The sequence below is a fragment of the Cyprinus carpio genome, chromosome B1, assembly GCF_018340385.1.
Source record: "Cyprinus carpio isolate SPL01 chromosome B1, ASM1834038v1, whole genome shotgun sequence".
NCBI classification, from domain to species: Eukaryota; Metazoa; Chordata; class Actinopteri; order Cypriniformes; family Cyprinidae; genus Cyprinus; species Cyprinus carpio.
Window position 1 is genome coordinate 18,154,721 of NC_056597.1, and position 25,234 is coordinate 18,179,954.

The 25,234-nt window shown below is 36.1% G+C and overlaps 2 protein-coding genes across 5 annotated transcripts in view; one reads left to right on the top strand and one right to left on the bottom strand.

Moving 5' to 3' along the window:
* Positions 1-19,195, top strand: part of LOC109050400 (protein sidekick-1-like) — a 193,196-nt gene extending 174,001 nt beyond the window's left edge. For 2 of the 4 annotated variants that reach the window (XM_042716835.1, XM_042716837.1), the window contains 15 exons: positions 2,909-3,012; positions 3,414-3,484; positions 4,323-4,455; positions 6,811-6,867; positions 7,263-7,364; positions 9,747-9,862; positions 11,157-11,343; positions 12,129-12,287; positions 12,420-12,581; positions 13,857-13,982; positions 14,193-14,357; positions 15,294-15,431; positions 15,974-16,094; positions 16,841-16,970; positions 17,390-19,195. In XM_042716835.1, coding sequence (XP_042572769.1) covers positions 2,909-3,012; positions 3,414-3,484; positions 4,323-4,455; positions 6,811-6,867; positions 7,263-7,364; positions 9,747-9,862; positions 11,157-11,343; positions 12,129-12,287; positions 12,420-12,581; positions 13,857-13,982; positions 14,193-14,357; positions 15,294-15,431; positions 15,974-16,094; positions 16,841-16,970; positions 17,390-17,659 — 2,041 coding nt within the window. In that variant the 3' untranslated portion in view covers positions 17,660-19,195. The remainder of the gene's footprint in view (positions 1-2,908; positions 3,013-3,413; positions 3,485-4,322; positions 4,456-6,810; positions 6,868-7,262; positions 7,365-9,746; positions 9,863-11,156; positions 11,344-12,128; positions 12,288-12,419; positions 12,582-13,856; positions 13,983-14,192; positions 14,358-15,293; positions 15,432-15,973; positions 16,095-16,840; positions 16,971-17,389) is intronic. The other 2 variants (XM_042716836.1, XM_042716838.1) reach the window with 1 other exon arrangement.
* A 3,256-nt stretch (positions 19,196-22,451) lies between these two features.
* LOC109050399 (small kinetochore-associated protein-like) lies at positions 22,452-25,212 on the bottom strand. The gene is made up of 8 exons (XM_042716839.1): positions 25,058-25,212; positions 24,654-24,761; positions 24,522-24,548; positions 24,247-24,347; positions 24,004-24,117; positions 23,869-23,930; positions 23,243-23,317; positions 22,452-22,910 (listed from the first exon to the last, which is right to left on the bottom strand). Exons 2-8 carry the CDS (start codon positions 24,743-24,745, stop codon positions 22,779-22,781), a joined length of 603 nt encoding a protein of 200 aa, XP_042572773.1. The 5' UTR covers positions 24,746-24,761; positions 25,058-25,212; the 3' UTR covers positions 22,452-22,778.
* Between the last annotated feature and the right edge of the window lie 22 nt (positions 25,213-25,234).

Consider the following 25,234-nt stretch of genomic DNA (forward strand, 5'->3'; position numbering starts at 1 on the left):
GTACGCTTGAGCTTGTTGTAAGTGTGGGATATGCAGACGTGGAAATAATTAAAGCTAGAATTCAACAAGCAAATCTTTTATATTGCAAAACAAGAAAGTAACAAAATTTTTTTTTTTTTTTTTTTTTTTTTGGGAAATTATTGAAAGGGTAATGCCATGTTTTTGGACCATATTAGCACCATGCTTTTTGTTTTGTTTTTGAACATTGGTGCATAGGTAATGGCATGTTTTGTTTTTTTGTTTCCATACAAACAGTATGTGTTGCTTTTTTGTACCGTGGTAATACCTTGGTTTTTTGGCCTTTTTTCCAGACTGTTTTGTTTTGTTTTGTTTTTACATACACCATAGCAGTAGCGCATAGCATTGTTTTTATTTTTATTGTTTTGTATCACATTAATACTATAAGTTTGGGGGGTTTTGTTTTTCTTTATGGCATGGTACCATTGCAATACCATATTTTTTTTAGACACGTACCATCAAAATGTTATTTAATTTGGTGGGGGGGGGGTATGCACAATGCTATTTTCTGAGCTATGTAAATAACACAATTATAATAATGATTTAGTCCCATGGTATTGATTCCATCACTTTGAAAGAGTGGAAAGAGTCAGGGTGAGAATGAAAAAGGTTAAAATTAAAACACCATCTATTGGACTGAATCAAACAAAGCTCTTCAATCTAAAAGAGTGAAATTACACAAAACATGTAGGGCATTTTATATTATAGACATGCAGTGACACTGATGAGACATCATTAAGAATCAAAAAGAGAATGAAATCTTCAGACTGAGCAAGAGTGTGTGTGTGTGTGTGTGTGTGAGAGAGAGAGAGAGAGAGAGAGGGAAAGAGAGAGTGCAATCATAATCAGACTGACCATCAGGTGGCCTGATGTCTAATCACACATCCATTCAGCTCCACCCGCTCACTAACCTGATTTCTGCTCTCCATCCTCCAGCACTGCAGCACTAGCTCATATTCTTTCACCCTGCCTGTTCGTTCTTCTCATCATCACCTGTGTGATTCATGCTGTCATCTTCGTTCACGTCTCTAAATGTCCACTTGCATTAAGGGGAAAAATTTATTGAGCTAAAGGACTAGCCTCCCCGTAACACCATCTTTCTCAACCTGTTTTGTAATGGAACCATGGGAGCATTTCAGCATTCGGTACCACTTGATTACCCACAACCCACATTCCTGTCCTTTTAATTACCCACATATGCCTTTCACTGACATTCAATGACTCATCGTAAGCCATCTTCTGACTGCAAAGGAGGCACAGAAGATGAGTCTGAAGCACCATGGATAACACATTTGCACAGACTATTTAATGTGGCACAGAGCCGGAATAAATGTAAATATATTTACTGTATACCGGAATCACAACAAACAATCACTATGCTTGGAGTACAACTGTACTACCCTTACTATTTCTGCAGTATATACAGTAGTTTGCACTTCTACTACTGTATGCTGACTAGAGAATGCAGACTGAATTGAATTTTGAAATTTAAATATGAATTTCAATTTGTATTTAATGTAATTGAATTTATGTACATTACCGTTATATTGTACATTACAAACGTTTGGATCCTGTAGGATATTTGAAAGAAAACTTTCAAACACAGTGCATTTGTTTAATCAAAAGTACAGTAAATAGAAACAGAAACACTCAGAAATATTAATACAATTTTTTATATTTTACATTCTAATTTAAAATGTTTAAATATTCTTGGCATGGCAAAGCTGAATTTTACAGTCTTCGGTGTCACATGATCTTTCAGAAATCTATTTTTTATGCTTATCTGGTTTTGAAATAAATTTCATATTATTATCAGTGTTGAAAACAGTTGTGCTGCTTAATATATTTTGGAACACTTTTTTGTCATGATTTTTTTGATGAATAGAAATATTAAAAGAACAGCATGTATTCAAAATAAACATTTGACTCAATCTCACTGATCCCAAACTTCTGAACGGTATATTTCATCATATTTAATAATCAATTTTTATTTTATGGACCACAGTGAAGGACCACTTCATTTCCTGCTTCATTTCATTTCAGAGAGCCGATTATTACATTCTGAATTTTTCATACTTTATACAGCAATGTAAATGTCCCTACTGATATTTGCCTATTCAACCATTTATTTCCTGTGTAGTTTGTGTGTATATGCTGCTACAGTGCTTTGCTTCAGTTGGTCTTGATTTCTTTCTTTCTGTCACACATGCATTTTTCATAATTGCATGAACCGAGTGTTTTGAACCAAGAGGATGTTTGTGTTCAAACCATCTTGATTCTCAGAGGAGTAAATGCCTCCAGCTATTAAAACAGAAATGCCACTAACAGTCCTTGTCTTCAATGCCCTAATTATGAACACACACTCACATACACACACACACACACGTAAACACTCACAACGACACAAGCACCCTCAGAGTCCTGATTCTCAAATCCCTAATTGCTCACTTCACACACATGCACACACACAGACTCAAAGTTTCCCTGATGGCCCACTTTGATATACATTACCCACAACCCTGTGTCCCCTTCCCTCAAAGTTCGAAAAGCAATAACAAATCTGTGCAGTTGACTAGTATTAACAAATAATAAATTAATAATGAGTCATTCTTATAAACATGAAAATCTCAAGAAATATTCAAGTGTTTGGTATCTGTTCAAGCACTTTGAGCAAGACATTGTGGGTTGAGCAGACATGTCTACCCAACAGACTGGGATGTGTTCTTATGACTATATTTATAAATGCATTTGTATGATAGCTTACCTGTTGTAGTAAGAGCTTCTGTCTCTGATTTTCTCAAAAGAAGTCTAAAAATGCATCACTTCTGGTTCCTGTTGGTACTTGAGAATGATCTTGTGTGTGAGCTGAAATGCATCTCTTTTCTTGTAGGCTGAAGCCATACACCTCTTACAAATTTAGAATGATGGCCACAAATGATGTGGGAGACAGTGCCTTCAGCAAAGAAACTGAGCCAGTTACCACTCTGCAGGACGGTAATACTAGATTCTGTGTGTTGTGCAAAGTGAATTATAATTTTTTAGAGTGCTTTTTGGATCTGAGTATTTGTGAAAGGATCTGAGTAGATAGTATTTTTTATTTTATTTTATTTTTTGGAGGAGAAAATGTAGATAGAATAGTGAATAGACGAATGGAAGCTTGTCATTCTATCTACATTTTCTCATCAATAAATTCTCAAAATAATGTTAATAAAATAGACAGATAGACAGATAGATAGATAGATAGATAGATAGATAGATAGATAGATAGATAGATAGATAGATAGATAGATAGATAGATAGATAGATAGATAGATAGATAGATAGATAGATAGATAGATAGATAGATAGCTTGATTGATTCATTAATTGATTGAATGTGTTTGTCTGTGTGTTTAGTGCCAGATGAAGCGCCTGTCATTTTGAACATCAAACCTTCGACCACAACATCTGTGATTGTCCAGTGGCAGGTAAAACAAAGAGTTAACAATACTTTTTTTCAAAAACTATTTTTTTTAACAGTAAACCTTGTAGCAGTTTGTTATGGGATTGCCTTATCATCAAAACATTGTCTAAATGTTGGAAGAGTGCATGTGGAGAGCAAACCTGTGATGCTTACAATGCCCGCTTAGTTTTAAAACAGCTTTAGCATGTGTAGGTGTCACAGGAACTTTTCCTGTTTTTCCATTTCGCTGAAGGTTTAAGGGTTCAAAATTGTCCAACAACGTTTAATAGCAGACTTGTGTGCAAAGTATTCAGCTGCACCTCTCAATGTTAATTATGTTTGGCAAGCAGGTTCTTAGCCTTACTCTTTACCCTCTAATTAGTTAGCAGTCATTTCACGTACCTCCTCTATCTATTCACACACATACGGATACATTTACAAAGCTGGCCTGTTTTGACCCCATCTTAATTAACTTTGCCTATAACACTGATCACATGCTAAATAAGACACGTCCATAATAGAACATGAGAGTGAGAACACATGTTAGAGTGAGTCAGAGAAAGAACAACCAGATCAGGCCTTTACTGACCTGTGGTCTCGGCTAACTTGTCCTGTGTTGATCTGTGCTATCTCCTGGGCTGACGTGCATTGTGCGGTAATTACTTTCTGTCACCGTCTCAAACTGCTAATTAGCCGGCAGCAGACAGCATAGACACTGTCTAACATTCTTTCATTAAGTAGCATCACAGGTCATATGCTGAAAAGTCAGGTGAATATTTCCTAGCCTGAGTTAAATGGAGTAATTAAACGGCTGTTTGCTGCTTGGAGACTGACTGAAATTCGATATGTATCTGTGTCTGCAGCCCCCTGCAGAGGGAACTGTCAATGGGATTCTTGTGGGATATCGCGTGTATTACCGGGAACTTCCACGTGAAAACAGTCCAGACGAGCCAAAGACAACAACCAACCAATCAACAATCAGTCCGGAGTTCAGAGGTTAGTCTGTCTGTCTATCTGTCTGTCTGTCTGTCTGTCTGTCTGTCTATGTCTCTCTCTCTCTCTCTCTCTCTCTCTCTCTCTCTCTCTCTCTCTCTCTCTCTCTCTCTCTCAAGATTCAAGATTCAGGTAGCTTTATTGCCATGGTAAAAAAAAAGTATCTTTACATTGCCAAAGCATATAAACATTTAAATAAACAAATAACAAAAAAAAACACAAAAATAGAAGTATATAGCATATATAGTCTATATATCTGTATACAGTAAAATGAAAGTACTAATAAAAATTCTAATAAAGAGAAAGGAGAAGGACTGGATCGTGTCATGTCAGTTTATGTGTGATGTACAGTGTTTACTTCCTGCTGTGACTTGTGGTTCTGTTCTACTGCTTGTCCTTTTATCATGGCAGGACCTGACGTACTTTGCAGCCAGGTTAGAGCTTGTTGAGGTTTCTCCCAGAATGTATGGCAGTTTGTCCTTTTGTTGGTCTGGTTGAAGTCTTTGTGCTGGCTTGTGAATTGGGGAAAGAATGTTTCCCCAATTTGTGTATAATAAGGGCATGTTGTTAAAAAGTGCAGTTCTGTTTCCACTTCATGTTGTGTGCAGTGTGGACACAATCTGTCATCTTTTGGTAGCCAGGTCTGTCTCTATGGTGAGGTTATGGTCACTGAGTCTGTACATGGTCAGGACTTTTCTTAGTTTAGTGTCTGCCACTGTGTTTAGGTATTCTGCCAATTTATATTCTCTGTTTAAAGAAAGATAGCATTCTAATTTACGTTGCTGAGCTGTTGCTTCTGTCCAATGTTTCAGATATTTCTCTTTCTGTGTTTTAATGATTTGATTTAGTCTAGCTGGGGGTTTGGATTGTAAAGTCAGTTCTGAGACCAGCTGGCTGAGGGGGCTTTTCTCTGGGTTTAGTCCTTGGTAGTTTAATGCTTTATTGAGGGTCTCAGTATGGCTGCTTTTTAGGTGCGCATGGAATTTAATGGCTTTTTTTTTTCAGGCATTGTGTGGAGTTTTTCGTTGTACACGAAGAATATTTTTACAGAATTCTGCCTGCAGAGTCTCTGTTGGGTGTTTGTCCCATTTGGTGAAGTCTTGGTTTGTGAGTGGACCCCAGACCTCACATCCATAGAGTGTGATTGGTTCTATAACTGATTGGATTATTTTTAGCCAGATTCCAATTGGGATGTCAAGTTTTATATTTTTCTTGATTGCGTAAAAAGCTCTTCATGCCTTGTCTCTCAGGTCGTTCACAGCCTTGTTAAAGTTTCCTGTGTTACTGATGTTTATTCCGAGGTACAGTATGTGTAATTTTTAGTGTGTTCTAAGGGCATGTTGTTTCATTTGGAAACAGTGATGTTGGTTTTTGTGACTGGCCCTTTTTTGGAATATCATAATTTTAGTCTTTTTAAGCTTAACTGACAAGGCCCATGTCTGACAGAAGGTGTGCAGGAGGTCCAGGTGCTGCTGTAGACCCTCTTTTGTGGGTGACAGCAGCACTAGATCATCCGCAAACAGAAGACATTTAACTTCAATGTCTAGTAGGGTAAGACCGGCTGCTGGGGACTGTTCTAGGGCTCTTGCTAGTTCACTGATGTAGATATTGAATAGTGTAGGGTTTAAGATACAACCCTGTCTCACGCCACGACTCTGGGGAAGGAAATCTGTGTTTGTTGCCAATTTTAACTGCAAATTTGTTATTAGTGTACGTGGATTTGATGATGTTGTATGTTTTTCCTCCAGTGCCGCATTGAATTAATTGAAGTAAAAGCCCCTCATGCCAGATGGAGTCAAAAGCTTTTCTGAAGTCAACAAAGCATGAAAAGATTTTTCTTTTATTTTGTTTGGTTTCTTTGTCAGTTAGGGTATGTAGATTATATATATGGTCTGATGTGCGGTATTTTGGTTGGAAGCCGATTTGACATTTATTCATTTTATGAATTGGGGTGATGAAGCCTTGGTTCCATGTGCTGGGAAATGCATCTGCACTTAGGATGATATTAAACAGTTTAAGAATGGCCAGGTCTGTGCATTTCTTTCTCTCTCTCTCTCTCTCTCTCTCTCTCTCTCTCTCTGCTTTTCCCTTCACAGCTAGAATTTTTTGTTTATAACTGAAATTAATGTTTTGAATTAGATTTTTTGTTACTAGGTGAAATGTGTTGTTTTCCATAATGGTACCATATTGCTAATATATATATTTTTCCAGTTATAAATATATTTTGTCCATGTTGCGCTACTTTCTGTTTCAGCTGACTGTTTTGTCTTCTGTGCATATTAAACAATGTCCCTTGTGTAATTTCTCTCTCTTATTCTCTTTTCCTCTCTCTCTGGGTTTATTTCACAACTCAAACAGCTAAGAGCACTTTTAAGACAGTGAGCAGCCCTTCATTAACAGAATTTGAATTAACGCGTAAGTATATTTTGATATTATTTTAATTGCCGAGTTGTTTCAATAGTTGTAATCTTTGAAGTGTTAACAGAGTCACATTCAAGCCCGAAGGCTTTCAAACTCCCTGCTCTATCCTCTGATCTCCTCTACCTCTAGAACAAACACTTCCCCTAGTCTTTGCGCTTTGTTGTTTAGCCTCTGGTCCTGTCACGATCTGCTGTGAGGAAGGGGAAAAATGTAAATCTATTTTGTTCTCCTCCTCATTTCCACACCCTTTATCTCATATCCACGTCCCTCTTCCGTCGCCTAGTTTTACATTTTTGGGGTCTTTTTCTCTGCGTTTCTCTAAACTAGTACCTCAGCACTCTTTGACTGCATCCATCTTATTTATCTTCATCTTTATTGGTGTTTTTCAGAGCTCAGCAAGTACAGACGATACACAATTGTCATGACAGCATTTAATGTTGTTGGAGAGAGCCCTTCAAGTGCACCTGTTGAGGTGTTTGTGGGAGAAGCAGGTATGTTTTTATGCCTTATTAAGATCACTGCTATGACTCAGCTCTAAAACTTGGACCACAAACTTTGGGAAACCCAGAGTGCTTTTTTGAAGTGTAGTTGTTTGATTTTGAATCAAATATCTGATCATCTGACCTACTTGGTCAGGTATGAGCACTTAACGCTTTGGTAATGTTACCGAGGAATGCATTTGCACACAAGTGATAATTGAATGTTATATGCAATACTTCCTCAAAGTCACACAACCTGTTTTATCTGGTTATGAGGTGTATGGAAATGAAAAGTGAGACCTGAATCGTGCAATGTAGACCAATTATCTGCACAACCCATTAGACAACGCGCAATGGATCCATTTGCGTGACCTATTGATAATGTGCCACAGACCAGTTTCCACTATGCAGCGCAGATCAATTTCACCAGCGATGTGCTGTACGGCATGGTATTAAAACAACCGATTATGTCTTAAGTGAAGGTAAACAAACATCAAAAATGTGTCAAAATATCAGATCTATGCTTTACCTCATTGTGTAAATATAGATAGCAATTGCTGTAATTATATACTGCCTATATACAAGAGCTTTCCCGAATGCAGTATAAAAGACTAAATGACTTCTGTTCAGTCTATATGTGACCGTGGATCACAAAACCTTTAAGTCATCATCAACATCATCTGAAAGCTGAATAAGCAAGCTTTCCATTGATGTATGTTTTTTTTTAGGATCGGACAATATTTGGCCGAGATACAAATATTTGAAAATCTGGAATCTGAGGGTGCAAAAAAATCTGAATACTGAGAAAATCCCCTTTGAAGTTTTCCAAATGAATTCTTTGCAATGCATATTACTAAACAAAAAAATTAAGTTTTGATATATTTACAGTAGGAAATTTACAAAATATGGAACATGATCTTTACTTAATATCTTAATGATTTTTGGCATAAAAGAAAAATCTTTAATTTTGACCCATACAATGTTTTTTTGGCTATTGCTAAAAATATACCCCAGTGACTTAAGACTGGTTTTGTGGTCCAGGGTCACATATAGCTGAGTTTGTATGTGAATGTGTGTCACAGTACATGTCAAACCTAATTTGATTGTAAACTCATCTGATATGTAGAGCATTATTAAAGCCCATTACCTAAGCTAATTTAAAAAATGAGCCATGTGCATAAATCAGATTAGTTTGCACATCTGACCTCTCCCAAAGATCAGAATAAGGGGCTGCACATCATTAAATATAGCATCCCTCTGGCATGACTTTATCACATAAAGACAACAAGGCCATCTTAATTACATATCTTTCATTATAGGAGTGTAGAATGAGCTGAAATGAGAATTTGACACATACAGCGCAAAGTAACACAAACTGACCATGACATGAAGCAACAGATCTATGAACTATATATATGTGTACGTGCTTGGGAAGGAGTGTGTTTATACATTGAAATGACTTATAGTTATGCACAGAAAGTTGAATTTTAAAATAAAATATTAATTCATATATAATCAATATTGTTGCTACATTAATGTATTATGAAAATGGTATAATAAATAAATATTTAAATATTTTACAGGGTTTCATGTTTTGTATTAATTTATGCCCACCAAGGCTGCATTTATTTGATCAAAAATACAGTAATATTATGAAATATTATTAAAATGTGAAACAATATTATTTATTTTGATATATTTTAAAATGTAATTTATTCCTTTGATGGCAAAGCTGAATTGTCAGCATTATTATTGCAGTCTTCAGTGTCACATGACCCTTCAGAAATCATTCTAATATGCTGATTGGCTGCTCAAGAAACATTTCATATTACTATCAATGTTATAATTTTTTGTGGAAACTATGATACATTTTTTTCTGGATTCATTAATGAATATAAAGTTCAAAAGAATAGCATTTATTTGAAATAGATATCTTATTTAATATTATAAAAGTCACTTTTGATTAATTTAATGTATCCTTGCTGAATAAAACAAACAAAATATAATGCATAAGTCACATACTCTGTTGAATAATTTAGCGCCACAATAGTGAACACCAAAAACTTGTCCCTGAAAGAAAAGCTAAAGTTCGACAGCTGGCCTGTTTACAGAGACATTATATTTTACACATTTCAGTGTGTCAATAAATCACTAAATCTCTTTCCTTTCAGTTTAGTCACTGTCCATTGTGCCACAAAATGTCATTTGACATTTGGCCTTTATATGAGACAGATAGTCTATGAAGTGAATGGTTTTCCCACTGTGGTAGACTCATCCTGTCCGCTGTTGACACATGCACATTTGATTTGTTTGTTGCTCTATTTAAAATTATACATTTGTGTGTGTGTGTGTGTGTGTGTGTGTGTGTGTGTGTGTGTGTGTGTGTGTTCACAGCTCCTTCAGTGGCTCCTCAGAACATACAGTTGAAATCTGTGTCCTCTAGTCAGCTGGATGTAGAGTGGCAGCCTCCACCTGTCGAAACACAAAACGGAAATATTCAAGGATACAAGGTGATGATAATTTTTTTACCCATATACATACACAAAATATGATCTGTACAATTCACAAATATTTTAGAAAGTCATAAGATTAAAAAAAACTAAAAAACATTAAAATGCATTACAAAGATCAAAGATTTATGTTTACATAAATAGTGCAGACAGCTGCAAGAAGGCCATTCCTGTATGAATAGCCATAAGATATTAGGTATTAATAATTATAATTGTTTATTCAATTCTGTTTTTAATTGTCAAATGCATATTTACACCAATAGAAATGACCCATAATTCCCATGCAGTCGTTGTGTTTGTCACACTATGGGTTGGTCATTTTAGTGCATGAATACATAATGCTCAGTTGTTTAATCAGTTGTGAGCTCTGAATTTTATGAAAAGTATTTCCAAAATCAGTCAGGCAGTCCATCTGTTTACCGGCATAAATAAACTGTCGTTCATCTGCAGTCTGTCTTCCCTTATCTCACTGTCATCTGTTGATTGCACTGCATTAGCTTCCACCGTTGTTTTCCTATTTACGCCATCTGTACATCTGTCTCTCATAGAGATTTGAACAGGAACTGGTTATGAATCCCTCTGCTCTGTCCCCAAACACACAAAGTATCAATTCATGGATATACATATTTCATTCAGGTCTAATTTTAGTGTGTGTATATGTGTATTTTAAGGTTAGTTTCCCAAAAATGAACATTTTGTCATCATTTCCTCGCACTCATGTTCCAAATTAATGAGGTTTTTTTTTTTTTTTTTTTTTTACCTTGGAACGCAAAAGAAGACATTCTTAAAATGTAGCTACTTGGTTGCTTAATGAATGGACAATGCAGTAAACTTCCAAAATATAGCACATATATTATAAAAAAAATAATAAATATAAGAATATGCACTAATTGGAGTCTGTATTTTTTTATATCTTTTTTTTTAATATTTTTTTATATTTTTATCACTGTTTCCACAAAAATATTAAGCAGCACAGTTTTCAAAATTAATAATAAGAAGAAATTTTTCTTGAGCACCAAATCAACATTTTAGAATGATTTCTGAAGGATCATGTGACACTGAAGACTGGAGTAAATTGAACTTTGCCATCACAGGAATACATAACATTATAAAATATATTTAGATCACAATATGCATTTATTTGATTTTTAAAAATGCAGCCTTGGTGAGCATAAGAGACTACTTCCACTTTTTTGATGACTGTAATTGCTTGAAATCTTAAAAATATATGTTTTTATTTTAGGGTGAACTATTCTTTCAAGTATGTCTATGTGTCATTCACTTCTTTCCTCAGATCCATTACTGGGAAAAGAACAGACAGAATGAGACTGAGAAGGAGCTAGTTTTGTTTGTTCCAGAAACATCCGTGCACCTGAAGAACCTGACATCCTACACCAACTACCTTGTGCAACTGTCTGCATTTAACACGGCGGGGGACGGGCCGCTCAGTGCAGCCCGTGAAGGACGCACCCTGCAGGCTGGTGAGTCCCACTGAGATCCTGTTACGCTCATCCAGACGCATGAGCGCCAGCCAACCATCCGAGACGTGCAAAACATTATCAGACCATGTCATACTTCTACTATTACTGCTTCCATTAAGGAACTAAATGTGGAGGTTGTTGCTATAACCCCAGTTAAGAGTCTTTAAGCATGATTTGGCAAATAGAAAAAAGTCCAAGTCTGACTAAGCCTTTGATTTAAAAATGCTGTAACGCAGATGATATGTATATAGGCATTTCAAAGATTTCAAAGATTCTGTAATCATTTCCTGACCCTCAAGTTGCTCCGAACTTGAGTTCTTTTGTCTGTTGAACACAAAAGAAGAAAATTTGAAAAATGTTCAGTTGCTGGTAGCCATTGACTTTCATTGTTTTTTTCTCCATACTATGGAAGTCAGTGGCTACCAGCAACTGTTTACTCACATTCTACAAAATATGCGAGTAGAAAAGAGAAGAAAGAACTCAAGTTTAGACCAACTTGAGGGTGAGGAAATTACAGAATTTTAAGTTTTTTGGAAGAACTATCCCTTTAATGTTGCAGGTTCAAGTTTTGTTGATAGCGTTAGTTAAATTTTAACAAAAAATGTGTTTACTGTAATGCACTGACAAAGGAAAGTCTAAGCTGTATGTCAATGCAGTTTAAAAGCAGAAATGTACAGAAAAGAAGCATATTTATTTTTACTGTTTGATCCCTCTATACTTTATTTAGAAGAAGGCTATGCTAGAATGTTTTTCAGATTTTTAACAACTCTTTGTCTGTCTTTCTGCTCCTGGAGCACCCAATCACATGATGTTTTCAGAGGTGACAGGAAGCTCACTGAATGTGTCATGGGGAGCTCCTCTGCAGCCCAATGGAGTGGTGGAAGGCTACAGAGTGGTCTATGAGCCCACCGCACCAGTTCATGGTGAGCAGGATATAAGGAAAAGTAAGAGAAAACATGCAGTAAAATCATCATCCAAATTTAAATGAACAAAAAAAAAAGTCTTGAATGAAATGTTTTTAGTTTTGAGTACAGGTATATGTTATTCAGTATTCATAAAGTGCCTTCTTTTGACAGGTGTCAGTAAGACAGTTACAGTGGAGATCAAGGGGAACTGGCAACGCTGGCTGAAGGTTCGTGACCTGATGAGGGGTGTGATCTATCGCTTCAAGGTTCAAGCCAGAACTATTAGTTATGGACCCGAACTGGAAGCCAATATCACCGCAGGACCAGTGGAAGGTATGCATAAATATGAATAATAATGCATAATAATACTTCCATAATAAATCCCACAATAATTGGGGAAGATATAAACATCCCTGCAGTTACAGACACCAGCGCTGGAGGCTTTCTTTGCATTAAATTAATTGTTGAATATGAACAGACTGCATTTAACTAGCGCTTTTCTAAAAAACACTTTTCTAAAACCTGGGACCTACCAGGAAGATGGCATTTCATTATTTTAATTCTTAGAATTAGTTGAAGATGGAAATTAAAATAGGGCTGTGTGAACGTCATGGTTTGATTAGTGCACTGTAATAGGAATGTGATTTCGTGTAGCCTTTGAGCAATTGTTCATTCTCAAGACACAGTGCCTTCATTGTGGTGGGACGCTGGGCCTCACACAGACCGCCGTCAGTTTAAAATGTTCTTCAGATCAGATGCAGTTGATTCATGTAGGAACGGTGGACTCTGAGTGGTTAGTATGGATTATGAAGGAGTATGAGCTCTAGCCAGCATTTTGAGCAAACAATACAGTGTCACTAGCATATATTCCATGGTACTAAATGTTTCATTCATATACTGTGGTATTAACATGGTACTCCAGGGTACGTAACCAGTCTTAAATGAGAACACATTGGAGTAAATGTATGTTTCTGGTAACCTTAAAGACCCTAAGTGGTTGAATGTTGCTTTGTAGATAAAGACATGTCTCAGTTTACAGTATATATATATATTTTATATATATATATATATATATATATATATATACTATATAACTAATATATACTTTACATAAATGTATTTTTCCTAGTGATATGAGTATTTTGGTTGATGATTAGTCATTGGCACAGGAAAAATAAATCAAGAAAGAAAAGATTCACAGAACAAGTGAATTGAAACATGACATTTATGATCAGCTAGTTTATTTAAAAGTTGAAAGAATTTGTGGGAAATTAAGTGTGTTAACAATATACTGAATGTGAGTGTTGTCAGGTCACATAGCCAATAAAGAACATGTTTTGAAGAAGATATATCCCTACAGCTTCAGTGTGACCTTTATGCAGTCTAAACCACTTTAGAACAGTCTTAAGATCTTTAGTTGCAAGCAGTAGAAAGTAGTTATTCAGTTATAAAAAATTCATCATTTTCCTTCCATCAGACTCAAGTTTGAAGCCTGTACTGCCGTCTGAACTGTTATGATTGATAAAAATGGCCAGAACCATTTTAGGAACTGCAGTTTGTGCTGTTATTGATTATTCAGAAAGGAATAATATGCCTTATATTTCATAGGCTCCCCCGGTTCGCCCTTGCAGACCTCAGTCACAAAGTCCGCATCAGCTTTGACGCTTCATTGGTCAGAGGGAGCAGAAGGGGCGGGACCTGTCACAGGATATGTCATTGAGGCTCGTCCATCAGGTAAGCAGCACTTCCTAGTCTGTCTGCGGACTTCACATCTGCCCTTGACTTCCTCATTATAAGTTCTTCATCTCGTGCATTACATGGTGTTGTAATACCAGGCTTATTCTCAATTAACCTTCCTCTTTTCACTTCCACCTCTTCCATCTTTCTTCTCCTCTGTGGCAACCAATTACTCCCCCTCCTGCTTTTGAATTCCTACATTTCCAGATGAAGGATTATGGGATACGTTCGTCAAGCATCTCCCACCTGGCAGCTTCTCGTACACCATCAGTCTGGACCGCCTACGCTCAGGTGTGGCCTATGAATTCCGTGTCATCGCAATCAATCGTTTCGGTTATGGCGATCCCAGTCCGCCTTCCACTGCAATGTCTGGTAATCTTCCTTATTATATCACACCACTGCATTATATTCAACAGTGATGCAAATAACAACCCACTCAACAGACTCTGTCTGTCCCACAGCTTTGTGTTTTTTTAGGCTACATCACATTAGATACAGTATTTACCCTGACTAATGTCAATTGCATACTATATCACAATTAATTTTTCATAATTTTGCTGTTTAGAGTATGGACATCAGTATTCCACATCATTTTCAAGCATCTGGGAGGCATTCTACTTCAGTGAGGATGTTTGAACTGTGGAGCACTATAGACTCACTTTGTGGCCTCTACTGCCATCTAGTGTCACACAGCTGAACATTCACTCACCCAGGAGTTAAAAAACAAAAAAAAAAAACTGAAGACTTATTTGGAATTACTACTATTATATTATATTATATTATATTATATTATATTATATTATATTATATTATTTTATTTTATATTATATTATATTATATTATATTATATTATATTATATTATATTATATTATATTATATTATATTATTTTATTTTATTTTATGTGTGTATTTCTGAAAGAATTCTCTTATACACACTGAAGCAAAATACTGTTATCTATTTTAATATTAGAAATCTTTCCAATATTCTGAATTCCTGGTCAAGAAACATTTCTTATTATAAATGTTGAAAACAGTTGTGCTGTTTCTGTGGAAACTGCTATACATTTATTTTCAGGATTTATTGATGAATAAAAAAAAGCATTTATTTGGAACACATCTTTTATAATATTATAAATATCTTCACTGTCTTTTTTTTTTAAATCAATTTAATGCATCATGACCTCAAACTTTGAACTATAGTGTATAATATAATATAATGTAATAATACATTTTCCCCTTATGTTTAAAATGTCAAAGGTAAAATAGCAATATGTTAAATTATAATGCAGAATTGTTGTCTGTTGTAGCTCTGTCTGAAACTCCTTTCTATGAGGAGTGGTGGTTCCTGATCGTCATGGCTTTGATCAGTCTCATTTTCATCCTGATGGTTGTGTTTGGTTTGCTCCTGTTGGGACAGAACAAGAAGTACAGGAGCTGTGGAACAGGTGAGACTAAACAGAATAATATAAATTGATAATATATACTTGTATTGTATTGAAACAGCTTTGAGCACTGAACATTCTGTTTTAATTTACTCACTCTCATGTTGTTCTAAACCTGTATGAATTTGGGCTAATTGTTAAAAAAATAATACTCAAAATAATGGATATTAAAACTAAAACTATCTTGAAGGGATACTAAAACATGTGTATGGTAATTTAGACACAAGAGGGTTTTAGACACTACTATGATGGTATTAATGTGATATTTTTGAGGTACTAAATGTGAAATATATCAAAGTACTGTCACCTGATACAATCACTGTACCTTATGATGCCACCTCAATACTTCTGCTTCCTACACAGTTTCTGGAATCTGGCTTTAAAAGATTTTAAGTATTTGTAAACCTGAGTCACTTGTGTTACTGTTGGGGGAAAATGTAACACTATGAAATGCTAAAAAATGTAATAGCTCATAGTTAATGTAGTTAATCAGTCTACACATCCCAGTGTTTGTTGTCATTACTTGGATGTATTTCCTCCCACAGGAAAACACATTACTACAGTAGAGGAGTCTGTAACTCTTGACAATGGCGGCTTCACGGCTCTAGAGCTGAACAGCAGACATCTGAACGTGAAGAGCTCTTTCCTAAAGAAGAATGGAACAAGGTGCAGTTTCATCTGAACTGCTATTAGAGTGCCTCTATATGGGTTATGATATTTTGGTTCTGGGAGTCCCCAGCAACAGGTTGACATGCATGCAAGGTCAAAAAACACTTTCATTGTCTTATAATATGAATTTATTTTTACCTTACTTGCTTTTACCTTATCTGCGGTGATTGGTCCGATTGGTCTCATTTTCATTTCATCATGCCTGTGCCTGATAAAGCAGCGTTTGTGAGCGCAGTGCTGCTTTGTGTACAGCGTTACCAGGGACACAGCTATTTTTACCGCTCTGAAAGTGGCACCTAGTGGCAAAGAATGAATTAACATTTTCATTCATTTCAATAAATTAGCATTTTCATTCATTTCATTTCATAACGCTGTACACAAAGCAGCACTGCGTTCACAAACGCTGCTTTATCAGGCATTACAGGCGTGATGAGATTAAATGAAAATGAGACCAATCGGACCAATCCCTGCAGATTAGCATCATGCAAAGAAGGGGTTTGGAAAAATTAATCGTTGAGCGAATCGTTCGGCAGTCGTTGAGCAAGTAAGGTAAAAATAAATGCATATCATAAGACAGTAAATGTGTTTTTGACCTTGTTGTTGTGGACTCCCAAAACCAAAAAATGAAGCTTTCATTACCCATAATAGGGGCACTTTAAAATCTATCAGCACGTACAATTATTCTTGAAATAACCCCTCTGTGGATATGTGCGAGCAGCTTGTAAAAATGTTGTTATCTCCAGATCTCCTCCACGACCCAGTCCCGGTGGTCTGCACTACTCTGATGAAGACATCTGCAACAGCTACAACGGGGCTGTTTTAACAGAGAGCACCACGCTTACAGAGAAACCCACTGAGCTGTCAGAGTCAGAGGTGAACATACTACACCAATAACGCACGACTACACCCACATACACAACTTCCATGGGGGTACGACGGAGTTTTAGAGAAATCTTATGTCATAAGCATCATTACATCTTTTGAACTTCAGGCAAGTGTGAGTTGCTAAAGGTAAATTTACTTATTCTAAAACAGAACCTGGTAACACGTAGAATAGGGAACACATATTGTCTATTAATTAAGAGTTTTCCCTCGGTAAACTCCTAATTTGCTGCATATTATTAGTTAGTAAGGTAGTTGTAAACCTAGGACCACCATTGTATTGGTCAGCCAACAAAAACTTACTTTGTACACCATAAAACACTCAGGTCACAGTCATGTCCACACTTTAACTTTACTGTCTGCTCTTTTTCTCTCTGGTCTCGACCCGTCCCGTCACCCCTCGTGTAAAGGTCAGCGACAGTGACTACGAAGATGAGCAGCCCAAGCACTCGTTCGTAAATCACTACATGAGCGACCCCACCTATTACAACTCGTGGAAGCGGCAGCCCAAAGGTGTGAAGACCGGAGGAGAGTACGAGGAATGTGCCATGACGGATGCAGAGGGGGGGTATTATCAGACTGTGGTGACCCAGCACAGCGTAGGGGGCGTCTACACCCCCACGGGGCAGCCCGCACCAGGAACACGCACTCCAGTTACTGGCTTTTCCTCATTTGTCTAATGAACCGATGACTTGAAACAAACGAGGAGGCTGGAGACTGGAAGTTGAGCCCTAAAACGGGACGAATCAAACTGTTGTGCCGGTTATTACGGCAAAGAATGCCGTACAAGTTTCTCATTTCCCCCGAAATGTGTATTTTAGGCCTCCTCTCTTCAAGGAAGGGTGGAGAGCATGGAAGTATCTTATTGTTAACGTGTTAATGATTTTTGGGTGGATTTTGGCAGATTAACCGTGACCCAGAAGAAGCGGAGACTTTGCACTGTGAGACTCTTTAGTAAGAGCTGGTATTCATTTTAAAGACTCAAAGACCCTCAAAGACGGATGAAGGAAATTCCTTTGTTATGAATTCCCGTTCCATAGCAACCTTCTGGGATTAGTCGTGATGTGTGGGCAAACACACGCTTGAGTGATTCATTGAATCTGGCTCTGATCTCCAAAAGTCTAATTGAAGTTGAAACATCAGCCGAAACTTGTACAGTGTGTGGTAGACTGGAACAACAATGTGTTTTGTGTGTGGTTTATTTTCATGTTGGGGAATGGCGGCTTCATTCTGGACAGAAAGCAGCACTGAAAATACTGCCTTTGCACACGTATTGCTCTCTTAAACCAAAAGAGTGATGCTTGATGCAGGAAAAGAAAATGTGTGCTCACAACAGACCTTTTTCTTAGGTTAGCAATACTGTATGTAAAATATGCTCTACGTGTGTATATTTTTAGGATCAATTTTGTACAAAAAGGAAACGTTTTTACTGTAGAGTAGATTTGTGCCAAGTCGATGTAGTTCTTTAGTGGTGTCCACAGCGGATCATTTCAGCAAGTCACAATCCAGTTTTTTTGTGTATGTACAATCCAGTCACCCAGAGAGATGATAAGAAATGTATGCGACATTGTCTCTCTATCCCGAATATACACAGATTTCTCATCTCCTTCAATGTTAAAAAAATATTTATTTCAGTTTGAAAGAACATCAGTGCTAAATAAAATACAGTACCAGAGATGGAAAGACGGGTGGTTAAAGGTCTAGGCTGGCTGCTATGGTGATACCTTCAAGTACTCCCAAGAATGAATCATATTTATATTATAATTATATTATGATGAGCATTCAAGTCTTTTTAGATAGAATGAAAAGGTCTCAGCTAAACTGCATCATGAACAGTCATCATGCTAACTTAGGATTGATTAAAAAATGCTAAAAAAAAAGCAATATTGTAGTTGACATGCTCGTAAGTTGGTAAATTATGAAGGCTCACAATTATGACATACAAAGTGTAAATTATGAGGATATAAAATCATAATTATGAAATATACTTTTGACAAGGCCAAGATAATGAAATAATAGTTTTAACGATATAAAATGTCAAAATTATTAAATAAGTCAAAATATAAGAAAAAAAAGTCATAATTATAAATGAAAAAGTTATCTTAAGTTAGTCAGAAATATGAGATACTCGATGATAAGTCAAAATTGAGATAAAAAGGATTAGGATTTCGATTTTCATCATAGTTATGGCTTCAAATTTGATTTTTTATATAATAATTATGACCTAGTAACTCATAATTTATATATATATATATATATATATATATATATATATATATATATATATATATATATATATATATATATATTATATATATATAAATTATGACGTTTTATGTGACATTTATGATTTAGGAAAGGAGCTTTTTCTAAAGGACATTTTTTTTCTCATTAGTACTTTCAACTTCAAGGTTGCATTCATGCTCACTTAACTCGTAAATATAATCATTCTGATATGAACTCAACATATGGCCTGAAACTTACTCTACGCAAGTACATGACCAACATTTAAAAAACATTTATGGGAGTAACGGCGCCCCCTTGAGCACTGAGATTGTAACTGTATGAGCATCTGCGTGCTTCTGTAGAGTATGTTTTGGTGCCTTAAGAGATTTATTATTTTCTATGCATTAGTTGTCATTTAAAACAAGGACAGACTTCTTGCTGTGTTGAAAATCCAAATGGAAAACACATTACATTACTTCCAAAGACAGAAAGTGCTATGCAAAGTGTTATTGATCGGAATGAGCCAGAGAGAAGAATATGCACTTCGAAGCAAGTTGTTAACACTTTAAATTGCTTTGAGCTGTCACTGAAACGACTCCTACAACTGTATTACTCACGATGCATTATAAATGAGCATTATAATGCAATAAATTGGATTCAAAAATTCAAAATTAAAATATTGTTCAAAATCTTCAGTGTGCACATTGTGTACAGTATTAATGCAGCATGTCCCTAAACTTACCCTAGTCTCAAAAGAAAAAAAAAAAAATATATGAATTATGTTGCCCTTTAACAATATTTATTATTATTATTATTATTATATTTATGTCATCATAATTTCTGGATCTTTTGCACAGGAAAGTACCATTCACATCCAACTAAAAATCATATTATAATAAGAAAAATGACATATAATATTGTGTTCATATTGTGCTGCCATTATTCCCAAAGCAAATTATCTGTTTGTTTATATATATATATATATACATATTGTTGACTAAATGCCAAAAAGAGTCACAGTGTACTGTGTAAATGATGCAGACTGCAGAAATGACATCTGTATTCATACGACTGATGAGATGAGGCAATGGCCCCAAACATATTTTGACACTTAAGCTACACTTAAAAATGTATGAATGTTTTTGTCATCAACAGATCATCAAAAAATTTACATCTGCAAACAAATGGCACTTTTCTCAGAATTTATGTTGTGCTTTCTTTAAAACAAGTGATGTTTTGGTTTGAATTTTGTTTATATAATGCATTGACAATAATACATTTATAAGTGTGGTGTAAATGTCCAAATGTTTTTTTTTTCTTTTTCTTCTTCTTTTGTTTATTGTAGGAACACTGTATCACTGTAATTTGCTTATACTGAGGCTTCATCATTGTAATGCACTTGTTTTGATTACTATGATTAAATGGATGATGTACATATTTCACAGAAAATGTTCTGTTTTGGCTCAACCACATTATTCATTACATCATGCTGTTCAGGAGTTTTGTTTTTTTCTTTTTTTTTTTCAGATCGGATCTTTTCTAGAACAGACTGTCCAAACAGTTTTTTGGACGTGATGAAATGAGGTATGTGTTGAGGCGATGGGTGTCATTTTTTGACGTTTGCATTGGTTACTATAGCAATGCAGGATTCAACACATTTGACATTGTTTCAAGTGAAGTGACTTTTTTCTAAAACAAGTGGATGCAAGCCGGCAGTATGAAGAGAACTGTCACACTGGAAATCTATCCTCTGTTATGAACAGCAGAGTCTAGCAGTGTACATACAGTGCAAGCAATAGATGGTATATGCTCTTTATTTGGTGTTGCTATATACATACAGTATACATATGCACTGTATATATACTTTGTGAATAAAATATTATGCACACAAAGGAATGGTTTCCTCAAAAATTAAAATTAATTCAACCTCAGGCCATCCAAGATTTAGAGGAGTTTGTTTCTTCATTGGAACAGATTTAGAAAAATTTTGCATTTCATCACTTGCTCACCTGGGGGCAGCTGTGGCCTAATGGTTAGAGATTTGGACTTATAACCCTAAGGCAGGAGTTGTAGGTGGGAGGGAGTGAATGAACAGCACTCTCTTCCACCCTCAATACCCATGGCTGAAGTGCCCTTCAGCAAGGCACTGAACCCCCAGTTGCTCCCCAGGCACTGGATATATAGCTGCCCACTGCTCCGGGTGTGTGTTCACTTCTCACTGCTGTGTGTGTGCACTTCAAGCAGAGCACCAATTCCATGTATGGGTAACCATACTTGGCAAATGTCACGACTTTCACTTTTTCAATGGATCCTTTGCAGTGAATGGGTGCCGTCAGAATGAGAGTCCAAACTGCTGAAAAAACAACACAGTAATTCACAAGTAATCCACTCCAGCCCATCAGTTAATGTTTAGTGAAGTGAATAGCTGCATTTTTGTATAAGAAACAAATCCAACATTAAGGTGTTTTCATTTTAAACCATTGCTTCTGGCCAAAATACAAGTCCATAATTCATAATCACACTTCAAGTGTAAGAATGCTTCCTTCTCCTGCTCTCACATCAAAATCCACCAACATATTTTTGAGCTGTTTTTGCATGTAAACAGTGTTTGATCCATTCTGATTTCTCTTCTGTTTCAGACAAGATGACTTTTTCACTGGAGAAAGCTATTCTATGGAAACAGGACTCGTATTTTAGCCAGAAGCAATGTCTTGATGGATTTGTGCCTTATAAACATGCAGCTTTTTGCTTCACAAGATGTTGGACTTGAGTTGTGTGGATTACTTGTGAATTTTTGTGATGTTTTTATCAGCTGTTTGAACTCTAATTCTGACGGCACCCATTCACTGCAGAGGATCCATTGGTGAGCAAATGACAAAATGCAACATTTCTCAACATTTGTTCTGATGAAGAACTCATCTACACCTTGGATGGCCCGAGATTGAGTACATTTTCAGCGAATTTCCATTTTAGGGTGAACTATTCCTTTACCTGGTTCAAGACTATTTCATTTGAATGGCGATGAATTCAATTCAGTGGCCATTTCAATCTTGATGTGTTCTGATAGATGTGTGAAAAATGCATCATAAGGAAAACGTGACTGATTGAAGAGATACACAATGCTTAGTAAGCATTCTCAGTTTAACTTTAGAAATATGTAACTATTATAGTTGGCATCATTTTGTCTCAGATACTATAATGTAAGTAGATTACATGGCACAACACTATGTAAAGGAGAGGCATGGCTCTTGTTGAAGCCAGTTTAACATTTAATAATGTTTAAGGTCATGTTTGCACAAAGAATTCAAATGAAAACAATATACAGTAAGCATCATTTAACAAGTGCCTTGCCGTTCTAGAGGTACATGAAAATTGTTTATATTAATATCTTAACTTGTAAGCAGACAAATATAGGAATCATTCTGATCATAAAGCATTCTTAAAAATGGTTTGAGCTGTATGTTCCTTTAAATGCAACAGTATGTTACACTTTTGCCCAAATGCTTCTCATTCTCAGACTGACAGGTCGCTGAACAACACCATATGGCACTGCAGTAAAAGAGTTTCTTTCATTTATTCCATCAAGAGTCTCTCTGCCTCCCCCAGTGCTCTCTCCATTTCCTCCACGTCCAAAGTGAACAATGCCCTCTCCTGCTGGAGCTTTTCATGCGCTTCCGTCAGGTCCCTCATGATGTTCTCCACTTCCTACAAGCATTCACAGAGGAGCAAACTGAGACTGACAAAATCCTCACTGAACCCGTTTTAGGTCATGCCATATTCCAGTAGTTTTGGAGAGGCACACTCAATAACATTTAGAAGGATTAGAACATTTCAAATTAATATTTTATCAGCTGTGGACCTGGCGTTAGGATTAATTATACAGCCTCTAGCCCAGCAGAGCAGAATGTGTGTAATTTCATCCTCATATAAATCAGTCTTAGTGAAACATTTGTATTAATGTCTGGTCAGTGCCGCAGGATATTCAAATCAGAATAAATAACCCAGTATTTTTGAATATGAAAAAAAAAAAAACTCACCAGTAAATTTGCTGCATGCTCTTGTGCCGTCTCACCAAACAGTTTCAGCTCAGTCAGGAGATTTTTAGAAACCGTCTACCATTAGAAGAAACAAAATAGCCAGAAAATGAATAATTAATTGAGAGTCAATTTCCCATAGCCTGGGTTTAACTTTAGCCCTGCACTAAACAACACTGTCAGGACGGATTCTCCATGTAACACATGCTATAGACCAGAATTAGGCTTCGTTTGTGTTTCAGAATGCAGTCTTATAAATCTTCTTATACACAGTAGTAATTAGACCATAAAAGCAAATAAGTTGGTGTGACAGCACTACAGATGACTGTACAATATGGCTGATTATACCTATTATATGTCCCTGCAGTGAACATGGGTCCATTTATTAGCATCTCATGTTACCAAGAATCAAAGAATTTTAAGAAAAAAAATATTACTTTTGCTTACTTATATATATATATATATATATATATATGTGTGTGTGTGTGTGTGTGTGTGTGCGTGTGTGTAAAGGCATATAACATGTATTTTTATTAAAAAAAAAAATAAAAATTTATATTATATAAGCCATCAAATTGAATACATCATATGAAAGTATACAAATACAGAGACAAAAAAAAAATTGTTACCATAACTTCTTTCCTTTGTTCTTCTTTCTGTTGAGCTGTCTTGCCCAACTTTTCCCCTGAAACTGAATTTGAGGTGGTTTAGACTACAGCAATGTCTTCATGTGTCAATCCAACAGAGTTCAAATAAATTATAACCTGGGTCAAGGCTTTCTGCAACAAGAAGGACATGACAGTCTCGCAGCTGTTTTTGAATTTCTTGATTTTCTCCTTGGAGGTCTGTGCACCGCTGCTCCAGGTCAGTCACAGTTCCTAAGAAACATGAGAAACATACATCTATTTGACTCTACTGACTACAACAACTGTTCTTAAATATCACTGTGCACCATAAAACAATTACTGTATTTGAGTAAAACACTAGATCAATGATTAGTGTAATAACCTTCATTTCCTCAAGCTGTCTCTGCAGGTCTTCGTTTGTTGAAGTCAGGACTCTATTCTGCTCCCTAATGTCATTCTGTTGCCCATATCTTGTATATGGCCTGAGAAAATCAAAGTAGTATGCATTTATATTTTCAAACAAATTAGACTCTAACAGACTAAACTCTGCAGGACACGAGTCTGGAGAGCCCTGGACTAAACAGCAGTATCATATGAGCACAACTACATTTTTTATTTAATCATACTTGATAATTTAAACATAGGTTGGTACTTACACTTTCAGAGATCTGTACTGGTTTTTCCTAAAAAACAAACAAACATATTATAGAGAGAGAGAGAGAGAGAGAGAGAGAGAGAGAGAGAGAGAGAGAGAGAATATTTGCAGAACTTTTAACAAAGATACCCACTTATTTTCTGTGTCGTTCTTGACATGTGCAGCTTTGGATGCCACACTGGGCTGTGCAGGAATCGCTGTTTCTTTTATTTGAACTCTCTTCATGTCTGAATGCAGCTGTCTGGAGAAACAATCACACGTTACTGTGATGATACTGAAACAAAACACTGATGGCGCAGATGGGACACAATTAGATACTAAAACACTGTCTGTCTGAATTGCATTACCACCATGAACGTAAATAATGCAAAAAAATTGTGCAAAGCCGTCATACTTCGCTTATGTCTCGTCAAGTCAACTGACCATTTTTCTTTCCATAAATGCCATGCGATTTTTTTTTACTCAAAGATCTCACATCGTAAATCAACGGTGACTGAAATTATTTTAAAATAAAGTATGACTGTATAATAAACTTACCACGCCAAGCTAATGCGGATCAGTAGAGAAATGTTTTAAAAGTCCCGATTTACTTCAGCGCCATGAATTTTCAAAATAAATAACGTCACTTCCGCCTCCTTTGCAAATCCAGATCTTAGACTGAAATTGGATGTAACGAAACTAAATGTCGGTATATAAAATATATATGTGGTTGTA

What these genes read in the sequence shown, in the direction of transcription:
- LOC109050399 (XM_042716839.1), bottom strand. Translation starts at nt 24,745, where the DNA reads ATGAAGAGAGTTCAAATAAAAGAAACAGCGATTCCTGCACAGCCCAGT. An exon ending in AAGAACGACACAGAAAATAA is followed by an intron (nt 24,549 to 24,653) that starts GTGGGTATCTTT and finishes TTTGTTTTTTAG; the next exon opens with GAAAAACCAGTACAGATCTC. An exon ending in ACAGCTTGAGGAAATGAAGG is followed by an intron (nt 24,118 to 24,246) that starts TTATTACACTAA and finishes CATGTTTCTTAG; the next exon opens with GAACTGTGACTGACCTGGAG.